General features: G+C 41.5%; 1 protein-coding gene across 2 annotated transcripts; it reads right to left on the minus strand.

Moving 5' to 3' along the window:
- Window positions 1–2166: 2166 nt before the first annotated feature.
- Window positions 2167–7985, minus strand: nudt3b (nudix (nucleoside diphosphate linked moiety X)-type motif 3b). 2 transcript variants are annotated; one of them, XM_037679326.1, is made up of 6 exons: window positions 7722–7985; window positions 6453–6563; window positions 3943–3987; window positions 3753–3837; window positions 3355–3492; window positions 2167–2286 (listed from the first exon to the last, which is right to left on the minus strand). In XM_037679326.1, the coding sequence occupies exons 1-6, from the start codon at window positions 7818–7820 to the stop codon at window positions 2249–2251; spliced, it is 516 nt and encodes a 171-aa protein (XP_037535254.1). In that variant the 5' UTR covers window positions 7821–7985; the 3' UTR covers window positions 2167–2248. The 2 variants fall into 2 exon arrangements, with proteins under 2 accessions (XP_037535254.1, XP_037535253.1); XM_037679325.1 differs by lacking the exon at window positions 2167–2286 and having other exon boundaries at window positions 3257–3492.
- Between the last annotated feature and the right edge of the window lie 17190 nt (window positions 7986–25175).

A 25175-nucleotide genomic window follows, 5' to 3' on the forward strand; every position in this document is an offset into this window, starting at 1 on the left:
CAACATTCCAGTGACAAAAAAACAACAAAAACTTTCTGATAACACATTTACAAGTCTGTAACTTCAAGGCTGAGGTGAACAGCTAGAAGTGCACATGTTTGCATGTCAGTTGCAAGTATCTTAGTGGAAGTCTCAAATTATGCATTTCTTTGCAGTGAATCGTCTGATAAAGGAAACTTGATCCTCCAGTGCTGGGTGATGCACTTGTAATACTACAGCTTGGGCCACAAGAGGGGACTGGTTGACGTGGCAGACAAGCCATTTGTGTAAAAGAAATGATTTTAAACTATCCTTCATGTTTTTACTTCAGTCATAAAAAAATAAAATGCCACAGATCACTCAAGTGCCATCTTTACGCCACAATAAATCCACTGTGAAAGTTATTTGGGAAAATTTCAGTCTTCCAAGATTTAATTGCTTTTTAAAACCAGGAACTGCTTGAATGTTTAGTTTTATGGGTGCTTTTTAAGTTATACACAAGACACAAACTTGTCAAAAACAACTAAAAAACAAAAACATTGGTTGGAGACGAGAGCTCAATAATTGTATCACTGGCCGTTATTTGTAAAAATACATTAATTTTGATGGTACCTTTGGCTTAAATCAACAAGGTTGGTTCATTTTCTTTCCAATTATGCTGGGCTACCGTAATTTTTATTTTTAACATGCTCGGTGCTTAAATTGCCCAATTTCTATCAAGACCGAAAGGTTGAAGCAACAAAATCTGGTGCCAAGTTGGACATCATATCATAAAGAAAAACTTTGGCCACCACACCTTTTGAAATGTGCAGCAGTAGAATTAGTTCAAAGTCTCAGGCGGGAGGAGACTTTCGACCCGTTTTTGCTCTTACTGGCAATGAGGAGCTGCTCAGTCATCACCTGTCCACACTGAGTTTATCTGAAGCTGTTATTCACTGAGGCAGTGAGGGGCCACCAGAAAACAAACAGGAAAATCAATTCTAGTCACTCGTAGAAAAACCTTTTTTCAAAAGGATTCAGTTCTTTTTTTACTGTGAGGGGTTTCTCGTAGATATAATACTAGTTTTCTGTGTATTTTTGGTTCAACGTGCCCTCTTTTGCTGTATTTAATTCTGCAGATCTTCACTGGGTTTAAAGCTACATTTTATTTTGCAAACTTTACAAAACCTAACAGTCATGGTTGTACTGAAACTGCATTGAACTACCATAATTTAATTGAACTTTTTATACCTCATGGAATAACTAAAATTAAAACAAAGTAATTAAATTTTTACCATCTAAAGTAGTAAAAACATTTTCTCTGATGTGGTTCTAATCAGCAAATCATATTTCCTATGACTACTATCCAAATAGGCATCTCTTCTCGATTTTATGGATGTATTATTTTTAAATCAGTTTTGATCTTTAGAGGATTTCTTTCTTCCTGTAACTTTGTTTTGAGGGGGTGCAGCGACAAAGGTAGACAGACCATTCAACCAGCTGGTGATCACAGTGAAAAACATGAAAGTAGCCCAAAAAACAAACAAACAAACCTGAAAAGGTGCCAACAGCTCAGATGAGCTTTAGTAATGCATGTATTTGTAATATTTGTATTATTACATGTATTATATCTATATCTATATATATATATAGATATAGATATATGTATTATAGTCTACAAGGTGTTTTTTTTTTTCAAATGACCATGCGTACTCAGAAAATCTCAACATTTAGCCTCATCGGTTTAAAAAAAAAAAATGAGGGGAAAATGTGAAATGTGTTAGTTTTAAGTATGGACAGAAAACCACAGTAATATTAATGTGCTTGCAGTGAAACTAATGAGAAACCCCTTCACAGGAAAATACACTGATTAAATAATAAACACTACAGACTTGCAAGTAGCGATTTGAAAACTTTTGACTGAAATTTTACAGTTTGACCAAACGGGTTACAAAATTTGACCTGGCCTAAGAAAGGGGAAATACTTCATGAATAGTCTTTAAATACACTCTTTAATCTCACCCACAGCCTCATTCCTTGTTCTTTAGCCTCAGATCGACTGTACGCTTTCTCAAGAGAAAATTCTCCAACAGCTCCGACGCCAACAAAAGAAGCCAAATCCGTTTTCCAGCCTCGGCTGAAACGACACTTAGCACTCAGAGATGCGTAAAGAGGTGTTTTGTCGTTTGTACTTTCACCTTTGATCTATACAGAAATAAACAATTTACAATAAAAACCTCTTACATGCTATCTACAGCGCCTCCAGTTTCACAGTATTGAGCCAGCTGCCTTACGACGAGGCCAGGTGACGCAGCTCAGCTAAAGAGACTTGCAAACGTTAAAAAAAAAAAAAAAAACGAACAAGAAGAAACAAAATATTAGTATCCAAAAGCATTTTACAAGTTAAAAACAAGGTTTCAAACTGTACAAGGCTTGTTTTGTTCTGCATCATGCCAAAGACAGCATTATAGATCCATTACTTTCAATGTCAAGTTTGAGTTCTGAGTGTTTTGGGGATGCAGATTAAATACTAAAGGAAAGGATTAAAAAATAATAATCATCATCATCATCATCATGAACACAATGAAAAGTGCCCGCTATAGTCATCTGTGCTATGTTACAAACAAAATGAAAATAAGAGACACTGCTGAAACTAACAGACACTGAAAACCTACTTAAGGGCAGTACTATTGTGTTTAAAAACACAAACTACAGTAAAGGGGAACATGGAGAACAGCTGAAGACCTTGCCACAAGTTGGTTGCACAATCTGCATAACGTCACCCAAATGAGCGAGACTCGATTACAGTGCTCATGCAAGACACGTTCCACAATTCTGTTCATTCAGGTACAGACAATATTTCCTATCCATACAACAGGGGAGGGAGTACAATAACGGGCACATTTAATTCCAGGAAAAAAAAAATTAAAATAATGGCGAAGACATTTAAAAAGACCACCAAAAGCCTTCAGCTTAAGCACTACGTGTACACTTTTACATTACAACAGTAAAAAGTAGTTCTTGCATTCAATAATCACCACGCTAAGGGTGCATAAAGAACTGGAAATGAGGGGACACTTCATGCAATTCATCAGTATAAAGGGGAAAAAAAAGGGTTCAAAAATTACATTTACAAATATTTCAGACTATTCACCCGACACTTCTCATCAAGTTTGTGCCTCAGTTCTGGCACCAAGGAGTTGGCAAGGCAAATCCATGTTATTGAGGAAAGAAGAAAAACAAAGGGAGATAAAAGGGAGAGGAGAAAGACAGAAGGGACAAGTAAGAGCGCAAGTGGTGGCAAAAGCTCCAGGGGAAGTCAGAGTTGCGGTTTTAGTTATCTGATACCCGAGACGGAGCTCTGATTGATGCTGTAGGTAGGGGAGAGGTCCCCACCTATTGTGGTCACCAGTGGCGTTCCATTACTGGTCAGGCAACTCCCCTGGAGAGCCTCGAAGTAGGTGGCCTGCACAGGCTTGTGACACTGCAACACTTGTATGGCATCGACTATTTTAAACCATTCCCTTTTTCTCCCTGTTGACAAAACAAAACAACCACTGTAGAGACGGTTCACTCACAACACAATGAGAAAAAGCAAAGTGAAAACTGGGTCTGGATTAGTAATCAGAGAAAATCACAAGGGCCAGAATGAAAAGTCTTGAAATGTTAAAAAAAAAAAAAAAAAAAAAAAAAAAAAAAAAAAAAAAAAAAAAAACTAAAGCCACAGTTTAAGCATGTGACTGTCTGGGAACTGTGCATGATCTCCTCTGTCAAGTAAACAAATAGTTCTTTACCAATGTTGACCGAGTCCTCCCAGTCTTCCAGCACCTCCGTTACAATAAGAACATAGACGTAGGTTCTGTGTTTTCTCTCCTTGTTCTGTGGAAAGCAAAGAAATAATTATTGCAGCGCTTTATTTCTCAATCACAACCGCACAAAAGGTGTGTCGACAAAACAATCCACAGCAAGTAAACAGCAGCTTACCTCAAATATTCCAACTAGGCGACCTAAAGTCCCCTTCACGCCGGCCTGCAGAACAAATAGAGATTAGAAAATGTTGCCACAATACTACAAGGACAATTACAAACTCCATTTAAAGGATAAAAACACAAAGAAGCTGTGTATATAAGGTGCTGATGTAATTTGTGTGGCAATTTTGAAACTAGCCTGTGTTTTTGCTGCAGTGGTCTACATTGAATCAAAAAATCCATTTTTCTTTTCAAGGGTTCCTCTGTCCTCCAAGTAACACACAAGGATTTATTATTATTATTATGATAATTTGTTCTTAGCTAATACTGACACAGATGTCCTTTAAATGACTTTCTGGATGTCTGAATTTAAACTTAAATTATCGATTTGTCATTTTTATTAAATAAATTAAGCATAGATTAGATAAAATAAAACCAGTGCAACACAAGTTAGAGACATTTCTTTTTTTTCAAGAAACAGTCTAAACTACAAATATATACTGTATTTTCAAATTAGGCAAAAAAAAAAAAAAATCAGAGGAAAATTTTTAAATTGAAGATTTTTTTTGTTGTGATTTTTGTTTTAAATGAAACTTTGCCAATTAACAAATTACTGAAATAGCAGATATTTCTGTGGGTGTTGAAGTTGTGGATTTTACAGCAGCAATACACAAAAAGTCACTGCTCAGCTGTTGCCGTCACCCAAACAGCTCCTCACACAAAATCCCTCAAGAGTCAAGCAGGCTTATGTTAAAAGGTCAGAAACAACAGAATAAACCTCTCTGTCACTTTACTCCTAATCCTAAACAATAAAAACTGAGCAAATATTACATTCTTTCCTCTGGAGGGGACACCTTGAACACTGTTCAGGGCATTTTACTTTTAAATATACTTTAATGCCAAAAAACCCTATCCCCTGGACCTTTACTCCCAGGTGAATAGATCCTGAGGTTTAAATACAGAGCAACGTCATTGCTGACATGTTTGGAGCAGCTTCTTCAGGTTACAGTTTCAGCCTATAAATAAATGTTGAGTCCTCACATGGCACCATGGACTTGGTCTAGCACCCTTCAAGTCTTCTGACAGATCACATGAAAAACAAGAGGCTCCCCACTACAAGCTCCTAACTATGCCAGGGATTGAGTAATAGGCCAAAAGTCAGTCTATATGTTTTTATGACATGGAAAACATGTCATGGCCACAATGTACGGTAATTGAAAATGAAAGGGCATCATCCTGGAAGAGAATGGACAGCGCTGAAGCTGCATTAGTTATGCAATACTGTCCTGTGCCTTCAAACTGCAGGGTGGGGTGTATCACTGACACTAGAATAAGGTCGGGCAGCGGGTAAATTGACAGAGATGCTGTTTAACATCTGGCCAGCTCCTGAGAGCTGAATTTTCATGCACCCCCCCCCCCCCCCCCCCAAGGACTCTAAACCAATAAAGCATAAGCAATGGCTCACCACTCTTATGGTAATCAGAATAAGCTTGCCAGGATTAGAATATGTCCTGTTACACCATCGTCCAATAAGAGGCTTAGAAAGCCAGAGAATGTGGTGATGTATTGAGTGTCACTCAAAATCCCCATTGCATTTCTGAATGCAGCCTTTTAGCACTTTAGCGAACCTCTGTACTACATGACACTACTTTTGACCTCGTGGAAATGTGCTGGCAGGCTGCAGTGTCTTGCACCCACCAAAGGAGGCAGGATAAGAGATTTTATCAATATCTGTACATCACACACAGCGATAGGCTTTACTTAGAGGCCTGTTGTGAAAAAAGTGCAGGGTGAAATTTACAACATGCAGTATTCCTGTGTCCATTCTGATCAAAATATCCCAATAGATTAATAGAATACATACTAAAGGAACACCTAATCTGAAATAATTCTCCAATGTGTGGGTGGCATTAGCAGGATATCAGTGTGATTTTGATTCTTAGCGAGTTTCACTTATTTTCACCAATCTAGCTCAACATACAAACAAAAATTAAACATTTTGTCCCTTTAGGTACAGATGTTACAAAAAAGGTACTTTTGTAAAACAAAATCTGTTAAACTTATACAAAAAAAAAAAGGTAAATTGTTCTAGTTTTTAAGTATATTTTATACATAAATTGTAGTCTGGTAGTGCAACAAGTGAGCAGCTATTCAGACTCATTTACCCATTTGACATCTGATACAGCCTACATGTTGCCAGGCTTCCTCTTTCTGCCCATGCAAACAAGATGACTGTATTGACAAAAAGGATCCTGAGAGCAAAGTATTAGTCCCCGTGTTGAATGCAGATGTAATTACTGGAAATGTAACACAATACTCTTGTATTTGCTGCAATGCAAATGGAAATAAATTCAGCATCACATTTGGTCTAAAGAAAGGCATGTTTTACAACAGTTTATTTTATTTTTTTTATTTAAGAATGGGTAAATCAAAGTCTGGCAGTTAAGCCTGCATAGGGATCACTAATGACCTCATTTGTTTGTTAGAATAATATTAATAATAGGCAAAAAAAATACCAGAACCAACCTCTTCACACACTTCTCGAGCAGCAGCAACATTGGGCTCCTCTTCAGGCTCCATTCCCCCTCCAGGGACTATCCACTTGTCAGGATGTCGACTACTGCTCACCAACAGCACCTGTAATGCATCACATGTAGGACTGTTCGGTTAGACATTACCTGAACAGTGTTTCTTATTTCTCATCCTCAAGCACATAAAAAACATTTTACAAAACAGGTCAACCGCCACACTGACAAAGAAAAAAAGAACTCTAATCTAACCTTTTATAAGTAAAGCCAAACATCAGTATTAATGATAAGCTTTGCAACAGGTGATGCTGGGCTGGAAGCAGATTAGGTAAAACTACATCCCTGAACATTTCTCTCTGTGTGCTGTTGATGCTGATGTATTTCCTCTTACTCCTTCCTAATTATTATTATTAATATTAATGATAATAATAATAATAAAAAATTATAATATTATGAACAGGATGGGAAACGGAGTTAATTGAACTTTTCCGACTCACTTAAAACTCTAGTTATAAATACACCTTTAAGCTTGTTTGTACATGAACAGCACATCCGTTTCTCAAAGAGCGGAGGAGTTTTAATCAGTGGGTCAATTTATTGCAAAACGATGATTTGAGCACAAACGAGGCAGATTTCTAACATAATTCAGATTATGCTTCTAAACCAAGGTTCTATCATTTACGCCACAAAATACATTCACCTGAATGCTGACTGACCCGCCACTAACAAGTCAATTTAAATTAAAATTCCCAGTTAACGATAAGAATACCAGAGTTGGTGCCAAGGCTCGGCATTGCCTACATGCAACATTTAATGAAACAAATATTTTAGATAGTATTTTAAAACAATCGATAACAATAATTTATGTCTAGCTAAAGGCTTTTAGAAATGAAGTCACCAATCTGATTAAAGCCTAGCTTTGGTTTGCCGGCTGGCTGACAGCCGGCTGCCCAGAGCAACAGCAAGGCTAGTTAGCATGCTAACGTTAGCATTAGCACGCGGCTAACATTCAAGCAATGTTGGATGCAAAAAACCCGAGGCACAGCTAAAGAGGCTTACATAACACTTGGATAAAGTTGGAACTAAAATCTAACTTTTAACACATACACCAAGTGGGAAACATGTGAACCTGAAATATGAGGTTATAATCTTTAAAACCACCGCTGTGTTAATAGTTGTCTCGGTTTAAAGACGGATAGGATAGTGAAAGCACCTACGGGTGCTAATCTTAACATGGCCTAGCACACAGTGACATCCCCGAACTCACCTCCTCCTCGGTCTCGCTCCTGAAGCACAGACAAGCGGCCCGCTTCTTATAGCCATCCCCGTCGTACGTCCGGGTTTGGTTGGACTTGAGCTTCATCATTTTGGGAGCACGAAAGTTCAAAAGTACAGCTAACTTTACCACTCAATAAGAAGATAGTTATAGACGCAAAGCGCTCCTCCGGGGAACCTCGGCGTTTTTCTTAAAAGAAATAACTTCTTCTTCGCTTCATTTTCACTAACCTAGGCACATCTACCGTACGGTCGCCATTACGAGGAGCCGTTACGCCCACGACGTAATGTAACCTTAAATAGCTCGATCAGCGTAAGGATGTTGCCTAACTGAAGTTGAAGAATTGGAGCAACCTCTACTGAGTGGGAAATGCAACACCACGCTGAGACTGGAGTGAGCCGGTGAGAGAAAATAGCGGTTTTGGCTCCAACTAGCTTGATAAGGCCACATGATTGACATAGTTCCTTTTTTTTATAGTAAAAAAAAAAAAAAAAAAAAAAAAAAAATCCAAGCTAACGTTATTCTAGTTAAATACTGTAAAAACAAACAAACAAAAATAAACTAAGGTTTATTTCAACAGTTTCACCAGTTAGCATAATTTTCTAAATTGAATTGTGTTAATTGAATTACAGAACATGTTTTATAAATCCCATAGCAACAGCATAAAAGTTTATTTATACAGTATCAATTCACAATAAACACAATACATAAATAAAAGTTAAACAGGTAATTTCATATAAAGTATACTGTATACTAATTTATTTTGTGCATTTATTTAGTAAAACTGACAATTGTATTAAAAACTAATTCAATCCAGTAGAGCCATATTTGTTATATTAGATTCCAGCATTATTAAGTGTCAGTATGTACAAAGTTTTATTTATTTATTTATTTATTTATTTATATACATTTGACCTCCTTTCATGCTGTCTCAGATTATAGTCTTTTTAAACAAACATGATTGGATTTGTTTTATTCTGTTCTATATTACAGATGCTTTCAATATGGATACTTTTCAAATTCAACTGTGAGAAAACAACAAGAAAGAACACAAACACATTCAAGTGCATTAAAAATAAGTTTCACAAACTCTACCTGACAGCAAACATAATTATTTTATTTAACATTGCATGTGACTAAATCTGTGAACATTAAATAAATTATTCAGTAAAATGCACAATGCTACATCAGTTCTCGCCTAAAGTTTGGCTTCTAACCTTGTAGATAACGTGATTTAAACTTTTTTTCTGAACCAAATAATTATTTTAAAGATTTTTTTTTTAAATTTAACATAATTTTAGGAAAAGTATTTTTTTCCTCCTTTATAAATCTGTCATCTTTAGATTGACAAAAAAAAAAAATAGCATTTTTAAATTAAATTACTCAGAAATATGTATAAACATCAATGTACAGCTCAGATAATGGATGTATACATTTAGAAAGATTAGCAGCAAATTATAATGTGCTTATTTTGCACCCAGAATAAAACTGCCGCTGCAATAAAACATTTCTGAATGGTTGACATTTTTTCAGCTGAAAAAGAAAAAGGTTTAACTTCAGGGGAAGATGCCCTTCCTGACTTAACCTGCGCTCGAACTTGCAGCCCCAGGATTACAGGGCCACACTGATCACTGAACTACAGCAGCCCCCCCCCCCTAAAAAAAAAAAAAAAATTACTCCATCCATCCATCCATCCATTTTCTTCCGCTTATCCGGGGTCGGGTTGCAGGGGTAGCAGCCTAAGTTGGGAGGCCCAGACTTCCCTCTCCCCAGCCACTTGGGCCAGCTCTTCCGGGGGAATCCCGAGGCGTTCCCAGGCCAGCCAAGAAACATAGTCCCTCCAGCGTGTCCTGGGTCTTCCTCTGGGCCTCCTTCCGGTGGGACGTGTCTGGAACACCTCACCAGGGAGGCGTCCAGAAGGCATCCTAAACAGATGCCCAAGCCACCTCAACTGGCTCCTCTCGACGTGGAGAAGCAGCGGCTCTACTCTGAGTCCCTCCCGGATGATCGAGCTTCTCACCCTATCTCTAAGGGAGAGCCCAGACACCCTGCGGAGAAAACTCATTTCGGCCGCTTGTATCCGAGATCTCATTCTTTCGGTCACAATCCAAAGCTCGTGACCATAGATGAGGGTAGGAACGTAGATCGATCGGTAAATTGAGAGCTTCGCCTTTTGACTCAGCTCTCTCTTCACCACGACAGACCTGTAAAGCGTCTGCTTCACTGCTGACGCTGCACCTATCCGCCTATCGATCTCACGCTCCATTTTTTCCTCATTCGTGAACAAGACCCCAAGATACTTAAACTCCTCCACTTGGGGTAGGACCTCCTCCCTGACCCGGAGAGGGCACTCTACCCTTTTCCGGCTCAGGACCATGGCCTCGGATTTGGAGGAACTGCTTTTCATCCCGGCCACGTCACATTCAGTTGCGAACCGCTCCAGTGAAAGCTGTAGATCATGATCTGATGAAGCCAACAAGACCACATCATCTGCAAAAAGCAGAGACGCAATCCTAAGGCCACCAAAACAGATCCCCTCAACACCATGGCTGCGCCTAGAAATTCTGTCCATAAAAGTTATGAACAGAATCGGTGACAAAGGGCAACCTTGGCGGAGTCCAACTCTCACCGGGAACAAGCCCGACTTACTGCCGGCAATGCGGACCAGGCTTTGACACAGGTCATACAGGGACCTAACAGCCCGTATCAAAGAGCCCAGTACACCATACTCCCAGAGTACCCCCCACAGGGTTACCCGAGGGACGCGGTCGAACGCCTTCTCCAAGTCCACAAAGCACATGTAGACTGGTTGGGCAAACTCCCACGCACCCTCCAGGACACTGCTGAGAGCATAGAGCTGGTCCAGTGTTCCACGGCCAGGACAAAAACCGCACTGCTCCTCCTGAATCTGAGGTTTGACTATCCGACGAACCCTCCTCTCCAGAACCCCCGAGTAGACCTTACCAGGGAGGCTTAAGAGCGTGATTCCCCTGTAGTTGGAACACACTCTACGGTCCCCCTTTTTGAATAGGGGGACCATCACCCCAGTCTGACAATCCAGGGGAACTTCCCCCGATTTCCACGCAATATTGCAGAGTCGCGTAAGCCAACACAACCCTACAACATCCAGAGCCTTAAGGAACTCCGGGCGAATCTCATCCACCCCTGGGGCCCTGCCACCGAGGAGCTTTTTAACTACCTCGGTGACCTCGGCACCAGAGATTGGAGGGCCCGACCCAGAGTCCCCAGGCTCTGCTTCCTCTGTGGAAGACATGCCGGTGGGATTGAGGAGGTCTTCAAAGTATTCTGCCCACTGACCCACAACATCCCGAGTTGAGGTCAGCAGCACACCACTCCCACTATAAACAGTGTTGGTGGCGTACCGCTTTCCCCCCCGAGACGCCGGATGGTGGACCAGAATCACCTCAAAGCCGTGCAGAAGTCATTCTCCATGGCCTCTCCGAACTACTCCCATGCCCGAGTTTTTGCCTCAGCGACCACCCGAGCCGCATGTCGCTTGGACTGCCGGTACCCGTCAGCTGCTTCCGGGGTCCCACAGGCCAAAAAGGCCCGATAGGACTCCTTCTTCAACCTGACAGCATCCCTCACCGACGGTGTCCACCATCGGGTTCGAGGGTTGCCGCCACAACAGGCACCAACAACCTTGCGGCCGCAGCTCTGGTAAGCTGCCTTGACAATAGAGGCACGGAACATGGTCCACTCGGACTCAATGTCCCCCACCTCCCTCGGAACATGTTCAAAGTTCTCCCGGAGGTGGGAGTTAAAACTCCGTCTCACAGGAGACTCTGCCAGACATTCCCAGCAAACCCTCACAATACGTTTGGGTCTGCCAGGTCTGACCGGCATCCTCCCCCACCATCGGAGCCAACTCACCACCAGGTAGTGATCAGTGGACAGCTCCGCCCCTCTCTTCACCCGAGTGTCCAAGACATGTGGCTGCAGATCAGATGAGACGATGACAAAGTCGATCATCGAACTGTGGCCTAGGGTGTCCTGGTGCCAAGAGCACATATGGACACCCTTATGCCTGAACAAGGTGTCCGTTATTGACAATCCTTGATGAGCACAGAAGTCCAACAACAGAACACCACTCTGGTTCAGATCAGTGGGGCTGTTCCTCCCAACCACACCCCTCCAGGTCTCACTGTCATTGCCCACATGAGCATTGAAGTCCCCCAGCAGAACAAGGGAGTCCCCAGGAGGTGCACTTTCCAGTACCCCCTCCAAGGACTCCAGAAAGGGTGGATAATCCAAACTTCCGTTTGGTGCATAAGCACAAATAACAGTCAGAACCCGTCCCCCCACACGTAGGCAGAGGGAGGCCACCCTCTCATTCACCGGGGTGAACCCCAACACACAGGCACCAAGTTGGGGGGCAATAAGTATGCCCACTCCTGCTCTGCGCCTCTCACCAGGGGCAACTCCAGAGTGGAAGAGTATCTAGCCCCTCTCAAGGAAACTGGTTCCAGAGCCAGAGCAATGCATAGAGGTGAGTCTGACTATTTCTAGCCGAAACCTCTCAGCCTCACACACCAGCTCAGGCTCCTTCCCCACCAGTGAGGTGACATTCCACGTCCCAATAGCCAGCTTCCGTAGCCAAGGATCAGACTGCCAGGGTCCCCGCCCTCGGCCACCACCCATCCCACATTGCACCCGACCCCTTTAGCCCCTCCCACAGGTGGTGAGCCCATGGGAAGGGGGACCCACGTCTCCTCTTCGGGCTGTGCCCGGCCGAGCTCCATGGGTAAAAGCCTGGCCACCAGGCGCTCGCCCGCGTGCCCCACCTCCAGGCCTGGCTCCAGAGTGGGGTCCCGGTGACCCAAGTCCGGGCAAGGGAACACTAGGTCAGTTTATTTTTCTCATCATCAGGGTTTTTGGGCTGCACTTTGTCTGGTCCCTCACCTAGGACCTGTCTGCCATTGGTGACCCTACTAGGGGCGTAAAGCCTCTGACAGCATAGCTCCTAGAATCATTGGGACACTCAAACCCCTCCACCATGGTAAGGTGGCAGCCCAGGGAGGGGAAAAAAAATTACTCTTGATAATCTATTTTATTTTAGTTGTGGGCATTTTTTTAAAAAGCATAGACAAAGCAGTACATTAAAAACAAAAGGGGATACCATTAATGTTTAGGTTTTCTAAAAGCCATTGAAATAGCATTGGCACGTTTCAAAATAGTTCACAACGTGACTTGTTAATCTTTTTTAATAATTCAAATCTAAATGCAGATTAAATGCTTTGAAATATCTATTGAACAAGCTTCTGCCTGATCCTGACAACATGTTCTGTCTTTGTGTCACTTTACAAGCAAGCAATAAACAATCTTGCAATCCTCAACTATCACACAAAAAGGAACACAAACTGATCCAGCTTCATGATTTTTATTCAAACTAATAACTCATAGGTGTTCTATTGATTGTTCAAATTGTTTGGCATTTTATTTCTTCTTTCACACTCCATTTATTCTTAATATCCCATTTCTTTTTCTTTCTTTAAGTCATATTGTTTTTATTGCAGCAGCAATCTAATTTCCTACCAGTGATCAATACCGTTTCTTTAATCTTATTATTTATATTCTGCTCAAGTTTCTCCCCACGGGTGTTGACATTTGAAGTGTCTTTTACTTTTCTTTCACACTCCAGACTCTTTTAAGATAAGTCTTTGCATTAAAAAGTGCAAAAGACTCCACTGAGATTCATAGATCATATTTGTGTTTATACATTTTACTTTACTTAAATACACATTTAAGTGTTTTAAAATATGCTAGACATTTGTGGATTTAAAGGATTTTGCCAGTATGTTGTTCGCAAAAGTGACCAGAACCGCTTATGCGTATGACCTGCGTAATATCACTAAAATTAGAACCATCTTGTCTAAAATGATGAAGAAAAACTGGTTCATGCGTTTTTCACATCTAGACTGGACTGTAGCAATTGTTTGTTATCTGTGTGTCAAAAAAAAAGAAAAGAAAAAGTATTCAGTTAATCAGAAATGCTGCCACCAGAGTTAATGAGAGTTGGTAGGAGAGATCACATCTCTCCAGTTTTAGCTTCTCTCATTGGCTCCCTGTCAAATTCAGAATTGAATTCTAAATCTTACTTCTAACCTACAAAGCTTTCAGCACCCTATAGCTGCATCTTATATTGCAGATCTTATTGTTCCATTTTTTTCTAACAGAGCCCTTCACTCTCAGCCTGCAGGTTTACTTCTGGTTCCTAGAGTTTCCAAAATCAGAATGGGAAGATTTTTCGGTTATCAGTCTCCTCTCTTGTGGAACCAACTTCCGTTTTTTTGTCCGTGAGGCTGACACATTGTCCAGTTTTAAGACTAGGCTTAAAACTTTAAGATGTTTAAGACTAGGCTTTTTGATCAATCCTATAGTTAGGGTTACTTCGAGTTTCCTGAGCTATCCCTTAGTTATGCTGCTATAGACTTAGACTGCTGGAGGACAAATTGACCACATTTCCTCACTCTGTTGCTGTCTTTACTTGCTCTACCTACTTGATTTGTAATTATGTCTATCCTTGACATGTTTTATTTATTTTTATTTTTTTTTTGTTCCTCCAATAGAAACACCTGAACCTGCCATTCTGTGTTTGTTTCTCCTTCCTGTCTCCTCAACCTCCAGCCGGATGAAGCAGATGGCCAGTCGTTCTGAGCTTGGTTCTGCTGGAGGTTTCTTCCTGTTAAAAGGGAGTTTTTCCTTTCTACTGTTGCCTTTGTGCTTGCTCATGATGGGAGACTGCGACAAAAATGGATGCAATCTGCTGCTTCCTTGGACACATTACTTTCACTACTTGGCTTTTATAGTGTATGTGAATGTTTCTGTTCAGTGCCCTGAGATGACTTCTGTTGGGACTTGGTGCTATATAAATAAACTGAATTGAAGAAATTGAATTAAAGAAACTGGTCCAGATGACACGATTTAAACTTTTTTTATTGTCATCTACCTGGATGATTGCGCTTACAACCCTTTTTCTGAACCACTTTGTCCTTGATTGTCCTCAGGCTTTTTCTGTGAGTAACAATTTGGCCATCTGGCCTAAACATTTGATTGTTGTAAATGATTGTTTTGGATGGGCGTGTTTCGCACTTGTTAAAATTTATACTTCTGAGATTCCAGCAGGAGGTTGATTGGAAACACAGCAATGAAGGCTACTTAGACAGATCTGGTTGGCAGGCTGTAGACTGAGGAAGTCCTCTGGATGGGGAAAGAAACATTTCTCACTTAAAGAAATGGTCCAGATGACACGATGTAACCTTTTTTATTATTGAAGTGAATTGAAAAATACATAAACTTAAAAATCAAAAGGATGTGAGTTAAAACAAAAGGGCTTCAGTCATATCAGTTTATTGCATGCATTCACATTAAACTAGAAACTGATTTTTTAATTGTACTGACTACAAAAAGTACATTTAAATTTATTGTTTTAAGAACAGCCTTATAACATGACAGCTATAGTCTCCAAGGTTGATAAACACTTGAATTTTTTATAAAATTGATTTCTTATCCTTGGAAATAAAGCTGAGAGGATTTTTTTTTTAAATTGAAGTATGAGCTAACATAATTTTTCATCCATATAAAATCTTTAAACTAAACATTTTAAACTCTAAACACTGCAGAAAGTTTGAAAAATCTGATCTGACTGCCTCCTTTGCACAGCCAGAGGTTGCTTGCCCTTTTATCTATCAGCAACAAGTGTTTGTACACACTTACCAATTTAAAAGGTGAAGGAAAAGAAAATGAGCTCAGCAGCTGTTAGAAGCACAGTAAATGACCTTTTTCCTGTCAATAATTGTTGTGGGTGTTATTTTGCAAAGTTTAATTATGTTTTTGCTTTTCTGTGTGTGTGTTTGTTGGTTTATTTGCACTTTTACTAAAATATTTTATGAACCACTGTATGGATTTTAATGTACATTTTCAGAAAAGTAATCACTGGGTTGATTTGCCTTTGGAATCCAAGATGGCCACCGCAGCACAACACAAGATGGCTATAACTCAGTCTGTTTTTCTGATACTGAGCTAATATTTGGTGTGGTAGTGGCTGAGCCTGATTTCAAAATTATACTCTGAGCTCTAACTGGCAAATGGCTGTTGTGAGTCACTATCAAGATGATTGTCACTGCAGCTGACCTTATAAACAAAAATGGCTATATCTAAAATAATTTTACATATTTGATCTAGAATTGAACTTAATTTCATTATTTAGTCATTATCATAAAAATGTAATTGGATGATGAACTTAACACAAGTAGATATGTATTTTTACTCATTCATTGCCTTTTTCCTCTTCATTTTGTGTGTTGGTTCTTGTCATCCACAAGAGGGTGGTGTAGTACCCTCAGCACCCCCAGTTCCCATGGCCTTGTTGGTAAAAAAACAAAAAAGGAGGAAACCATCACTTTGACATCCTCCAGAACTTTGCACAACCTTTATGAGCCGTAGTGCTCATGTTTCTTGTGTTTGACTCTAGAAAATAAAAAAAACAACAACAAAGATAAGACTTTAATATCCTGAAGGAAGTTCCCAGCTGCTTCAAGTCATAACATGAAGATAGAAAACAATTAACAAACAAACCAAAAAAAAAACCTTATCAGAGAATAATACAGTAAGGAAGTAGTAGCAGAAAGGTAGAAACAAAAAACAACCTTGAAAACAACTTAAAAACTGGAAATGAAAGAAAAGAAAGTTGTTATTGAGTTTGTTCTCAAGTATTGCACTGGGAAAATGTAATAGACACTGTACAGATGTGAGTGTTTAGGCAAACTGTCTTAAGGTGCACTGAAAAACCGAGGCTGGGAGTAGGACCACTCTTGCTCAGGTCTCTACACAGTCCTCCTCCCCTCACTTCACCACACCAACAGAGGAGTTGTGCAGCTTGAGCAACAAATGACTCACTGAGTCTCTCAGTGGAGCAGCCTTCCACTGAATGAGCTCCTCTGTTGTGTGAAGGCCTGGTGGAGAGGGTGACCACTGCTGTCCATCTTACGCTCTGCTCCAACACGACCTCCACAGAGTCTAGCTGAATGCCCACCACTGAGCGTGCTCGCCTGATTATCCCGTTCCATGACCCTCAAGCTGCTCCACATACAGACCGCACAAGTTTTGTGCAGATGTTAAAGGATGCCTGCCTCCTGTCAAAAACTTGATGATCAACATAATATGTTTTCACTCTGAAATGCTTCACAAGCCTTTGGAAAAGAAACATTTAAATATACAAACAGAAGCAGAAAAGAGCCAACAACTGGGCATTTACATACTAATGTCAGTAAAATAATTAAATTAAAGGAATATTTTTGAAGGTGGCAACATAACCAAATGTCTAACAGACATTTTAATTCACTATAATTACACAAATTGCTGTAGGCTAATGAAAACTCAAAGCGCGATCCTCCTAACAGTATAAAATATGATGCAAAACCTGCTCCTACACAAACACTGCACAAAACAAACTTGCTCTGCAAAGGTGGCTCAGCTGCGACGCAAAATCAGGTTTAAAGAAATATTTGATTTCTGCAGGTGCATTTAAAGAATGACAGCTGTCTTCAGTTGATTACCTCTTAATTTGCCAAATAAACTTAATATGGTCAAACAAGCCCAGTTCATATTGTTACATTTTATTTCACATGACAAACAGTTAAACACACAAAGAAATGAAACTGGAAAAAGCACCAGCTTCTTACAATGGAACAAAAAAAAAAAGGTCTTTCTTTGTTTAGCCTATAAAATACACATCAGCTTTTCAAAATTATTCCAATTATTTCATTTTTGGTGAACGCTTGCGGGTAAGAGATTATTGTGGTCAAGTTCAAAGGGTTAAATTGATTCTTTCTTTTCTGCCCAGAGAAAGAGTGAACACAAGCCAAAGAGAGATGAAGCTAACAGAATGTTTTGTTGGCATTTCTGTTTTAATTTATCAACCCATGCAGCAAAGACACACTTGAAACGGCCGAGGGTCAGAAAGAGTTTCACACTCAGACAAATAACTCCCCTCTTCTTTCTCCCATCTTTTTCTGTCTCTTTTTTCAGGTAAACAAAACCATGCTTTACACAATTAAACATAACTGTGCAGGGTCATTCAAGAGGCTGCACATTTACTATCAGCTGTTGCCACGGCAACCAGAATTCTCTTTGCAGTTCTCTGGTGAACCATTCATACTCAGACACAGAGATTACATTCTATGCCGTGTCCAGAAGTGGGCTCTCACCATGTTTACAGAGCAAACATCAGTTAATGGCAGGTTTACACGGAGGCTGCTTTAATTCCTGGCAAAATTTTGGACAGTTTTGTTATTTTGTTGGTGTTTATTCAGTTTACAATCCCACCATTTCATTGCACAACAAATACTCAATTCCTTTTTTTAGTTTCACCTTTTGAAAATAAAACTCTCCTTCTTGAATCCCCGTGGAAAAATCTTTAAACAATTGTAACATTTCAGTTTAAATGTGTGGTTTAAATGGTTAAAGTTGTTAGAACCTTCTGAAATAAATGTGTCACGTCAAGACTGTTTTAAATAAAACTGAACTGATACAAAACATCAGGCATTATCTTACATGTGCTTAGGTGACTGGTCTCTTAACGTACGGTACTGTTGAACAGACATTGTGAGCTTAAGGATGTTTGCAGTCTGCAGGTTTGCAGACTTGACTGCACATTTGCTCTAGAGTTCATGTAAAAATGAAACACTTATTCTGAGAAAAGTCTGGGGACATAATTTAGGTGTGGAAGAATTTATGATATTCAATGAGCAGCTATGTCTAGACTTGTTTTTCTTCTTCTGTGAGCATTTCCCTCTTCAGGGGTCACCACAGCTAGTAATCCTTCTCCAACTCACTGTGTCCTCTGCATCCTCTGTCTTCACTCTGTGTCCTCTCTAACTGCATCCATATACAGTATCTCCTCTTTGTCTTTTTCCTGGCAGCTGCATTTCTAACATCTTTCTACCAATATACCCATTGTCCCTCCTCTGGACATGTCCAAACCATCTCAGTCTGGCCTCTCTAACTTTATCTCTCAGTTGTTCAACCTGTGCTGCACCTCTGATTATCTCATTCCTAATCTTATCCATCCTTGTCACTCATAAGTAAGGTAAACCTCAACATCTTCATTTCTGTCACTTCCAGTTTTTTCTCATGTCTTTTTGTCAGTGCCACTGACTCTAGACCATACAACATAGCTAGTCTCACCACTGTCTTGTAAACTTTTCCTTTGACCTTTGATGACACAATTTTGTCGCAAATCACTTTTGAAACTTTTCTCCATCCACTCCATCCTGCCTGGACTCTTTTCTTAACCTCTTTACCACATTCCCCATTTCCCTGGACAGTGGACCCCAAGTACTGGAAGTTCTGCACTTTTTTGACCTTTGCTCCTTGTAGCCTCACTGTTCCAGCGGCCTCCCTCTCATTCACACACATGTACTCTGTCTTACTACGGCTGACTTTTGTTTCTCTTCTTTCAAGTGTATACCTCCACCTCTCCAAGTTCTCTTCCACCTGTTTTCTACCCTCACCACAGATCACAATGTCATCTGCAAACAATCATAGTCCATGGGGATTCCTGCCTGACCTCATCTTTTAGTCAGTCCATCACAGAGCAAACAAGAAGGGGCTCAGAGCAGATCCTTGATGCACTCCCACCTCCACCTTGAAGCTATCTGTCACTCCTACAGCACATCTCATCACTGTCCTGCTGTCCTCATACATGTCCTGTACCAGTCCAACATACTTCTCTGCCACTCCAGATTTCTTCATGCAATACCACACCTCCTCTCTTGGCCCTCTGTCATATGCTTTTTCTAAATCCACAAAGACACAATGGAGTTCTTTCTGACCTTCTCTGTACTTCTCCATCAGCATCCTCAAAACAATGATTGCATCTGTGGTGCTCTTTCTTGGCATGAAACCATACTGCTGCTCACAAATGGTCACCTCTCATCAAAGTCTTGCTTCCACAACTCTCTCCCAGATCTTCATTTTGTGACTCATCAACTTAGTTCCCTTGTAGTTGCTACAACTCTGTACATCACCCTTGTTCTTAAAAATGGGCACCAGCACAGTTCTCCTCCATTCCTCAGTAAATTTTCACCCTCAAATATACCATTTAATATTTCAGTTAAAAACCTCACTGCCATCTCTCCAAGACATTTCCAAACCTCTGCTGGTATGTCATCAGGTCCTACTGCCTTCCCCTTCTTCATTCTTTTCAGAGACTAGTGAACTAAAAAGATGCTGAAGACAGAAAAGCAAATGGTCATGTGAAGTCAGCAGAGCCAATCAAACCAGTGCAGGATATGGAAGAGTTGATTAAATTTAGTCTACAAGACCAATAAATGTCCACATAGTATCAGTAGTTTGATTGGATGAGGGGAAAGGAATGTTCAAGGATTCAGTCCAATTTAAAGATGGATGTAACTAAACCAAACTAAACGTAAACTAAGATTTAAAATGTCCTTTTTCTTTTGCATTTCATTTGCAAAATCAGAGCTTACCACGTAGAAGAAAATTACTGACGTGCCTTTTTTTTGTGGATACAGATGCCAATCTGGGCTTATCTGAAGTTATTCTTTCAGACTGGCAGCCTGGGGTGTTCTGCTCAGCGCACAGATGAACAAGTTGTCTGCCTACCTAATAATGAACTGTTATTGGGAATCCCGTTTTCTATCTTTAGAAAAACTTTGTCAATTTACTCAGAAGGGAGTAAATGTGACGAGTGAAAAGTGACTTCTGCAACAAAACAGCTAACTGCTAAATTTTAAGGATTAGATTGGTGATTATGCTTCAGCTTTCTAAGTTTTAAGTCTTATGTTGGGGGTGTGCTGTTCCAGTTGAAATTTTTTCCTTATTAAATTGAAAAAGTTGTCTTTTGAGTTGAAAAGAAACAAAGTATTAGCATCAGGCTGGGCGACCTGAGGTCTCTGGTTCATCTGAGCTTCACTCACTCTGACACATGACCCTCCTACAGACAGATTTCTTAGCCCCGTGTATACTTTTCGATTGCTTTGAGCCGTGGATGTTCTTCGGGGAGATAGGGGCGGGGTAGTGCTGCCATGTTCTTGCTGGTTTTGTCATTAATTGATCGAGTCATTCACTTCAAATTCCATTGACCTACATTCCCACTCTCATCATCACCAGACCTTCTCCACCCCTTTTCTCACTTGGTCCTGTTCAGCTAATCTATCTCTTTCACTGTGGGTTTGAGTCTTCCATCCTTCTGCAGCTCATTGTTCAAGCTTCTTGTGCATTCCAACATTCAGTACCTTGTCTTGTGCACTTCTAAATTCTATTCAGGATTCTGTCTTTTCTTTCTCGCCTTGTTTCCACAGCTGTTTTCTGTGCAACCTCACGTCAACCTTCTGTTAATTAAAACTGATTTGTGCAGCATTATGCCATCATTCTGGCTCTTCAAACTGAACACAACTAAAAATTTACACATCACTGAAGTCCAAAGTGAGACATCACATTTCATTTGAAGCAACGGGATTGACTAAATCACAAGAATGGAACTATGTTTACCACAACATTAGACTTTGCACATAGTCTTCATATTTTTAAGAATGCTGGTAACTTGCTCTGCAGTCTCATTGTTGGGAGTGGGTTTATTTTTAGAAATGCATGGTGGCGATATAAAATCTGATGAACTCAGTGTAATCTGCCCTTCATTTGAATAAATACTGTGTATAGTGCTAGCAGTCATACAACAGATAAGCAGAACTCAAGAATGCCGAAACTAATTGAGCTGAGAAATTTGGATTTAGCACTGTATCTCAGAACATGGGAATCTTTAAAAGATAAAACACAACCAAAGGCTACACAGCAACTGATGTGTGTTCAAAAGAAGACTGCAAAGATATTGATAACATTAACCTTTCAAGCTCCTTTTTGTCTCCAGGTAAATGCGCAACTTAATGACTAAACAAGCAGGAGATTGTGTTTTCTTGCCCAGGGCTGCAATAGATTGCAATTGGCTTTACACGTGAGGGAAGTTACTGGGCTTGATGTTTTTTTTTAAGTCATTTTGCTTCTTGTGCACTTGGTTCTTTGGTAAAATACCAACAAGTTAACACCACTTGTAACTGTTTTAAACCAAATAGTGCATAAAGTTAGCATGCATTGAATCTAAAAGGAGATAAAAGACCCTTGAAAACTGAATTGATATTAACTATATACTATGTATAAAGATCAAAGTTCATGCTCAATTATCCAGGTAAAAAGTTCAGCAAAGTTAAGTCAGGTCATATAGATGTTTTTTTTTTTGGTTGAGATGTTTCGGCCTTCATCCAAAGGACTTCTTTAGTCCGAGGAGCCACAACAAACTCAGTCCCACAAGCAGTACACTCACACAGTGGACCAACCTGTTTGCTGGTGATAAGATGGTTTCTGAGGCCCACCCTCTCCCTTGTCGACTCCTCTGAGGCAGCCATAGACAAAGTGAAAACATCAAAGTTCATGCTCAAAAGTCCAGGTAAAAAAATCCAACAAAGTTCAGTCAAGTCTGGATGGTTTGTGGATTACTGAGCATGAACTTGATGTTTTGAACCACTTTGGCTGCCTCAGAGGAGTCGACAGTGGAGAGGGCGGACCCCAGAAACCATCTTATCACTAGCAAAGTGGTTGGAGTGTGCTGACTGTGGGACAGAGTTTGTTGCGGCTCTCAGACTGATGAAGTCCTTTGGATAAAGGATGAAACGTCTCAACAATAAAAAAAAATAAACCATCTGTTAGGATTGTGCGAGGAACCCAGATGATATGAGACCCAGAACAAGGCAGACACAGGGAGATACAAAAAGAACAGTGTTTATTTATGTACAGTGAATAAATCCACACGCTGCTTCTCTGCAACTCCTGGAAAGAGGGATGACAGGTTAATTGTTTGTCCAGAGGCGGAGATCTGAGTTGTTTGTTTGAAGAGAGTTTTTGTTCTTACAGTCCAAATCCGAAGGTGGGGAGCTGGTCCTCCAGTCCAACGAATGAGCAGAGAAGGAAATCCAAACGAGAATCCAAGGGAACGAGGAAGGCTGGCAACTGGAGGCAAAAATGGCACGAGGAACACTTGACAGGCAGAGGAGTCCAAAACAGGTCATGAGGAGATCAAAAAACATGAGGGATCAGGAAACTGGAAAAGAGAGCACAGGGGAACAAATTCTTTTCACCAAGAAATATCTAGCGCAGCAGTACTATACCATGAGAGGCAATATGCTCCAGCGATGAGAGTCACACTGGGCTGCAGCCTTTTGTAGATGGAGAGGCTCATCAGGCTGATAGCCGCCAGGTGTTGTCAATCAGCGGCCATCAGCAGGGCAGGCTGCAGGCAGTGGGACCCTTACAGTACCCCCCCTCAAGAATCGCCTCCAGGCGACCTGAGGCGCTTCTCGGGGTGGTCCCTGAAAAACCTGGAGATGAGACTGGGGTCGAGGATAAAGGACCTGGGGATCCATGACCTCTCCTCAGGACCGTACCCCTCCCAATCGACCAGGTACTGGAACCCCCTACCCCTGCATCGCATGTCAAGGATGGACCTGACGGTGAACACAGGGTGGTTGGCGATCAGGCGGGGCGGCGGAGGGAGGTCCGATGGGGGGCACAGGGGACATAAGGAGACGGGTTTAATCTGGGAGACGTGAAAAGTGGGATGAATCCTCATGGCCCTGGGAAGTTTGAGACGAACAGCAGAGGGGTTGATAATGTGGACAATAGGGAAGGGCCCGATGAAGCGGGGTGCCAGCTTGCAGGGGGTGTCCCACAGCTTGATGTCCCTGGTGGACAACCACACCTGCTGACCCACCTGGTAGGCGGGCGTCGCTGAATGGTGGCGGCCCGCGAACCGTTTTGCCTGGGCCGCGGTCCTAAGGAGGGCCGCCTTGGCCTGGCGCCAGATGCGACGACACCGCCGGAAGTGGTGCTGCACGGATGGAACTGAGCATTCTGGCTCAAGACTGGGGAAGGTAACCAAGGGAGGCCTTGAAGGGGGACATACCGGTGGCAGAGGAACGGTGGGAGTTGTGTGCGTACTCCACCCAAACCAGGTGTTGACTCCATGATGGGTTGGACTCGACCAGGCAGCGCAGGGTGGACTCCAACTCCTGATTGCAGCGCTCGGCTTGTCCGTTAGCCTGAGGATGGTAGCCGGAGGTAAGGCTAACGGACGCCCCGAGAGATATGCAAAAGGAGTGCCACACCCTGGAGACAAACTGCGGGACGCGGTCGGAGACGATGTCTGAAGGGATGCCATGGAGCCTAAAGACATGGAGAGTGAGGAGGTGAGCGGTTTCAAGGGCAGAGGGGAGCTTGGGAAGGGGAACAAAATGAACAGCCTTGGAAAAACGGTCAACAATCGTGAGGATGGTGGTGCTGCCGTCAGACGGGGGAAGACCGGCAACAAAATCGAGGGCGATGTGAAACCAGGGACGACTAGGGGTTGGGTACCGGACTTTGTTTCTGGCACAGATGGGACAGGCCAAAACAAAGTCCTAAATGTCCCTGGACATGGAAGGCCACCAGAAATGAGTCTTTGTGAGGGCGAGCATGCGGTTGACTCCAGGATGGCAAGAGAGCTTGTTGGTGTGAAGCCACTGGAGCACCTTTGACCGCACGCTGGAGGGAACAAAGAGGGTACCGGGAGGACCACCACCAGGATCGGGTTCGGAGAGGAGGGCTTCTCCAACGGTGGTGGCGATGGGTCAGGAGAGGGAGCCGCTAACGCAGGTGGGGGGAATGATGGTATCAGAACCCTCAGGCATGTCGGGAGGCGCGAACTGTCTGGACAGGGCGTCGGGCTTAACATTCTTCGAGCCCGGATGAAAGGTGAGAACAAAATTAAATCTATTAAAAAAAAGCGACCAACGAGCCTGATGGGGAGTCAGACGCTTGGCGTTCCTAAGATACGTTAAGTTCTTGTGGTAGGTCTGTAGATGAACAGATGCTCAGATATATTCATCAATTAACACGGATTCCTCATTTTTCTGAACTGAATAAAACGTGCATTGAATTTAATGAAATGCAACGTGAGACGTCATTTATATTTGACCCATCAAAATGAATGCGGTCATTTATTTACAGAATCAAAGTTTAACATCAAACATTTACATTAATTTGGCAAATTATGAAAATAACAACATAAGCAATCAATCAGGAAAAATCATACGGCCATGATTTTTCCGTTGCTTCACCACAGACATTTATGAAAACTGTACAATTATGATCTTTTACCCACACGGCGGTGGATGAGCACTTTACACAGACATTTCTAAATATCTGGAAGAATTTCTACTTGAGAGAGGAGTTTAAAGATGGGAAAGAAGTTTAAAGAAGAGTAAAAGATGGGGTTTGAGGGAGTGTGAACAGAACGGCACTCTCCGGGCTTTTTTCAGCTTCTCCTTACAGTACACTTAGGTGGTGAAATCGACTCTTTTACCTGGAGATGTC

This window comes from Nematolebias whitei, chromosome 7 (assembly GCF_014905685.2).
Source record: "Nematolebias whitei isolate Nwh7 chromosome 7, NemWhi1, whole genome shotgun sequence".
Classification (NCBI taxonomy): domain Eukaryota; kingdom Metazoa; phylum Chordata; class Actinopteri; order Cyprinodontiformes; family Rivulidae; genus Nematolebias; species Nematolebias whitei.

Bases quoted from the DNA above. Each gene is read 5' to 3' on its own strand.
- nudt3b (XM_037679325.1), bottom strand. From the start codon at position 7,820: ATGATGAAGCTCAAGTCCAACCAAACCCGGACGTACGACGGGGATGGC. The intron at 3,838-3,942 runs GTAAGCTGCTGT...TGCTTTCCACAG, and splicing joins GCCTAGTTGGAATATTTGAG to AACAAGGAGAGAAAACACAG. The intron at 3,493-3,752 runs GTAAAGAACTAT...TTTTGTCAACAG, and splicing joins GGAGGACTCGGTCAACATTG to GGAGAAAAAGGGAATGGTTT.